At 46.6% G+C, this 5,000-nt stretch overlaps 1 protein-coding gene across 3 annotated transcripts in view; it reads left to right on the top strand.

Annotated features, from left to right (window-relative positions):
- The window catches only part of adcy5 (adenylate cyclase 5), a 60,020-nt gene that overhangs the window by 47,869 nt on the left and 7,151 nt on the right, over positions 1-5,000 (top strand). For 2 of the 3 annotated variants that reach the window (XM_056579764.1, XM_056579766.1), the window contains exons 10-14: positions 831-990; positions 1,337-1,434; positions 2,033-2,120; positions 3,224-3,340; positions 4,147-4,305. In XM_056579764.1, coding sequence (XP_056435739.1) covers positions 831-990; positions 1,337-1,434; positions 2,033-2,120; positions 3,224-3,340; positions 4,147-4,305 — 622 coding nt within the window. The remainder of the gene's footprint in view (positions 1-830; positions 991-1,336; positions 1,435-2,032; positions 2,121-3,223; positions 3,341-4,146; positions 4,306-5,000) is intronic. The other variant, XM_056579765.1, reaches the window with a different exon arrangement.

The following is a 5,000-nucleotide window of genomic DNA, read 5'->3' on the forward strand; positions in this document are numbered from 1 at the left end:
AATCAATTCTTTAGATTGGGCTTCAATGAACATGAGACGAAATCGATTCCAGTCTCATGCCAATGCAGGCTCAATCTCACACACCCTTGCAGGCAGCATAAACACACTCCTGTATCCCATAGCTCAGCTCTATCTGTGCAAGCTTCACTGCGCCCGGCCGGAGCACACTCCAGGTCAACGCAAACATTTGTTATGGTTTTAATATTTCGATGTAGCCGTTTCAAGGCCTGGTTGAATCCCAGTCCCGGACAACGTGTGTGTGTGTGTGTGTGTGAGCCAGGTGAGGAATCTCTGGTTTGAATGTAAAGGGCTTTTGGATGGATTGGTTGGTTGGGGAGGGGATTGGGGGTTTTGGGTGGTGTATCAGGCAGCATATCGATTTAGTCCCAGGTCTAAATTGGTTGATATTCGCACAGCAGTTAAATATTTATCTTCTTCGATTTTTCCGACCTTTTTGTTGTGAACGGAACCTACTGTACTACCGCTGGATGGAAGACGGTTCCAAACCAAAACCTTGGAAAGACATGTATATTTCAATGGGTTGTTGTGTCTTAATAAAAGAGAGAGAGAGAGAGAGAGAGAGGACAGCGAAGACAGGCGGTGAGACAGGACGGTCGATGGAAAGGGAGAGAGAACGAGCGTGAGGCGCGCAGCTCGGACTCAAACCCACGACCGCTACGAGGCCGCTTTGTCGCGGGTAGCGGACGGGCTGGCGGACGCGTTTTGAAGCGGGCGTCTCTTGAGCAGGCTTTTAGTGAGCGCGTGCGAGCGACCCCCGGTTCCTCGGAGCTAAACCCTCGGCCTGGTCCCCTGGGTCTTCTGTTATTTAGACATTTCAATTTCAGGAACACGCAGGAGAACCTGAACCCGGAGGACGAGGTGGACGAGTTCCTGGGCCGCGCCATCGACGCCCGCAGCATCGACCGCCTGCGCTCGGAGCACGTCAAGAAGTTCCTGCTCACCTTCCGCGAGCCCGACCTGGAGAAGAAGGTGAGTGCTGCATCCCCTTCTTCTTAATGATGTCCCTTTAGGCCTCACCCTCTCTCCGTCTCTCTATGTTTCTCTCTTTCTCTGTCTCTTTATATGTATTTCTCAACCGCTCTCTCTCTCTTTCTGTCTGTCTCTCTCTCTCTCTCTCTCTCTCTCTCTCTCTCTCTCTCTCTCTCTCTCTCTCTCTCTCTCTCTCTCTCTCTCTCTCTCTCTCTCTCTTTCTGTCTCTCGGTCCCTCTGTCTCTCTCTCTGTCTCTCAATATGTTTATCTCAATTGTTGTTTCTGTCTATTTCTCTGTCTCTCCCTCATTTTCTCTCTTTGTCTCCCTCTATGTCTCTCTCTCAGTACTCTAAGCAGGTGGACTCCAGGTTCGGTGCCTACGTTGCCTGTGCCTCCCTCGTCTTCCTCTTCATCTGCCTCATCCAGATCGTCATCGTACCGCAGTGAGTCCACACACACAGACACAGACACACACTCACACACAAACGATTGTTACAATTAATGTTCACATCCGGTAGTTTTCATTTGCTTTGATAGGGGAATAATCATTTTGTAATGGTTTCTCCGAAAAACCCTTATGATTAACATTTGTTTGACCCTACTCATTACACTCGCAAAATTGCATTTTCGAGAATCAATTTAAATTCAACAATGGCCCTATCTTCGTCCATCAATGTCAGAACGACAAACACAACACGCACGCACGCAAACACACACACACACATGCGCTCACACACTAACTACCACCTGTTGTACTAGAGCATCATGGAGATTTTTCTAGGACAAACTTGTAATGCACATCGCTCGCTCTATGTAGCAGAGAGACTGCTGTTTACTCCACTCCGTCTCCTCTTGTGTCTTTCATCTGGCTTGTGCGCACAATCACGCACAGTTACACGCACACAAGTTTCTGTCAGCGTCATTAGTATACATACTGCAAGATGAAGGCACAGTAGCAGTAGCATTCACTCAGGCTTAACCTCCAGCTCAGAATATCTGTCTCTCTCTCTCACACTCTCTCGCTCTTTCTCTCTCTCACAGCTCCAGTGTGATGCTGGGTTTCTTCATCACCTGTCTGATAATCCTGATGGGTGTCATGTTCGTGTCAGCTGTCTACTCCTGCTTCGGGGTGAGTGGCAGCCGGTTCAGCTCTGACAAATTAAATCCAAATGATCAAAAATGTAACGAGGCGGTGTGGAGTATTGTGAGATTGTGGAGCACAAAAAACAGTTTCCAAGGAATGAAAAGGTTTTGACAAGTAAGACCCATTGTTTGACGATGGCTATGACAAGTAAGGTTTGACCCATTGTTACTCTGCCCGTATTCAAATAGCTTTTACTGCTTTGGCTCTCCTACCATTTGCGGTTGCCATTGGTCCATCGAACTGCTCGTTCTGCCATTTGACTCTCGTCAGGACCATTCCGACCAATCACAGTTGTAGCGCCTCCCGATTGGCCGTCCCATAGTGTAATCTTCCTCCAGGCTCTCTTGCATGACCAAAGTGTCAGAAATCAAGGCTAACCCATTCTGAACTGTTGTTAAACAGTCTGTCAGACCCTATTCTTGTTTAGTATATTAATTAGTCTAAGTAAAGGATGTAGGAGCTCGCAGCCTTTGAACCTGTATGGAAAGGAGATTGCAGGTAGTTGTTTCATCTTAAGAGGGATGGGACAGGCGAAGATGGAAGATGTGACCTTGCAAGGAAAGATGTTAAAGGAACGTTTTGCTCAATATATTACACCTCTAGTTTAGTTACGTTCACCCCCCCAAACCCCAGGACACTTTTCGTAACCCTATTGGAAGATGAGAAGAGCAAAGGGAAATAACAAACGATAACAGTCAGCTTTAGTTAATGTCACAGAGCCACAGGTGACTGTTCACTACGCAACCGACAAATTAGCCAACTTTTAAACCTTTATTCAAAATAATAAATCATCCAAACATGACCGAGCATCGTTCTCATACCCAACGATTACAATAATACCCTAACTCTGAATGGAAATGTGTCATTATTTAGTTTAGATAGTGATTCATGTTGGAGTTTATTATGAATCTGTTGGCTTGTATGAACAGAAAGTATATCAGTACTGTTTATGAACTCTTTCCGGTCTACTCCCTCTGGCTAGCGCACGACCAAGCGCAGCGCACACACACACACACACACGCACACGCACAAACAGGCACACACACAGGCACACACACTCCCATAACGTGCATGTGTGCGGTCCTCAGATGTTCCCAGGGGCTCTGCAGAACCTGTCTAAGAGGATCGTCCAGTCCCGGCTCAACAGCACGCTGGTGGGCGTCTTTACCATCGTCATCGTCTTTCTGTCCGCCTTCGTCAACATCGTGAGTTCAGTCCTTAAAAGATAGAAAACAAGACATTGCTTGGAATCATTTGATCTTTTATTAAAGGTGACATATTATACCACCAGGTGTGAGTGTGATTAGCCGTTACAAGCCGTTTTGTAAAATCGGCCGCTTCTGACATCACAAGTGGGCTTGTCCACCTAGATAAGGGGTCTCAAACTAAACTTACCTGGGGGCTGCTGGAGGTAGAGTCTGGGTCAGGCTGGGCCAGATCCAGTATTCCACAAAAAAAAGTAGCACAACTCACCCAATCTAAGTTAATGATCGGGCTATAATTAGATCACGTTGGCTATGTAATTGCTGACAACCGGGGACATTTCATAGTGGTTGGTGGAAAACCATTTTAGCGTCCTTTGGCTTTTGTCGGAAAACCGGGACATCTGGTCACCCTATCACAAGTGATAAAATAGTGTGGCAAGTGACTCAGCAAAAATGTGCGTTTCTCAACAACACTGAACTTTGATGTCAAGTAGGGGGCCACAAAATATAATCCTGCGGGCCTCAATTGGCCCCCGGGCCGCGAGTTTGAGACCCCTGACCAAGATGTATGACTGATAGATGAGCAGCGTTTGCTGTAGTCCCCTGGGTAGGCTGGTAGACTGATCTATCCAGCACACGTCTACGTGGTGTAAGAAGAGACAGCGTTAAAAAAAAACACAAAACAGCTTGTAACGGCTAATCACACTCACACCTGGTTGTATAATATGTCAACTTTAAATAATTGAGCTAAAAAATTAACCTGAAATTAACCGTAACAACGTGGGGACCTTGGTTTATTCCTACAGTTCACTTGCAGCAGCCGGGACCTGCGGGCCTGCATCAGCTCGGAGCTCAACATGAGCCTGTCCAGCGTCAACGCCTGCCACGCCCTCATCCTCAACGTCACCTTCGACTCCCACCCCGACCTCTGCCAGGACCTCTCGCCCATCTGCAGCTTCCCAGAGGTGTGTGTGTGTGTGTGTGTGTGTGTGTGTGTGTGTGTGTGTGTGTGTGTGTGTGTGTGTGTGTGTGTGTGTGTGTGTGTGTGTGTGTGTGTGTGTGTGTGTGTGTGTGTGGGTGTGTGTGGGTGTGTGTGTGTGGGGGAGAGAGGGGGAGAGGGGGAGTGTGTGTGGGAGAGAGCTATAGTTAGTTTGTGAGAGAGAGAGAGAGAGCGAACACGTTTGTACACTGCAAACTGTGTGCACCTCTGACCTCATTATTTTCAAGAACTCATTTGAAGATTGAATGCGTCATGAAATTCACCATATAATCTCATCAGGATTGGATTAAATTATTTTGATAGGATTACACAACTAAAACTCTGAATACCGGATGTGAGCGCCACGCAGACATTAAGAACACATTTTCTTTTTTTAATCGCTATAATTCAAACTTGATTCAATGTGTCTAGGAGCATTTCATAGCAACTCGTACATAAATCCACACATATGTTGCTGTGTTTGTGTATGTATTTGTGTGTGCCTGTGTATTCTCTGATGTTCTTCCCATAGGTCTATAGTGTACAAAGTGTACAACTGTATGTGTGTGTCCTCTACGCGGGACCTCTATTCACACGTTTCTGTGGTGGCACACTCTGCAGTACCTCTATAGATATTCACACATACTGTGAATATACTGTATTCTGTGTGTGTGTCTCTTT

Source organism: Gadus chalcogrammus, chromosome 20, assembly GCF_026213295.1.
Source record: "Gadus chalcogrammus isolate NIFS_2021 chromosome 20, NIFS_Gcha_1.0, whole genome shotgun sequence".
Taxonomy (NCBI): Eukaryota; Metazoa; Chordata; class Actinopteri; order Gadiformes; family Gadidae; genus Gadus; species Gadus chalcogrammus.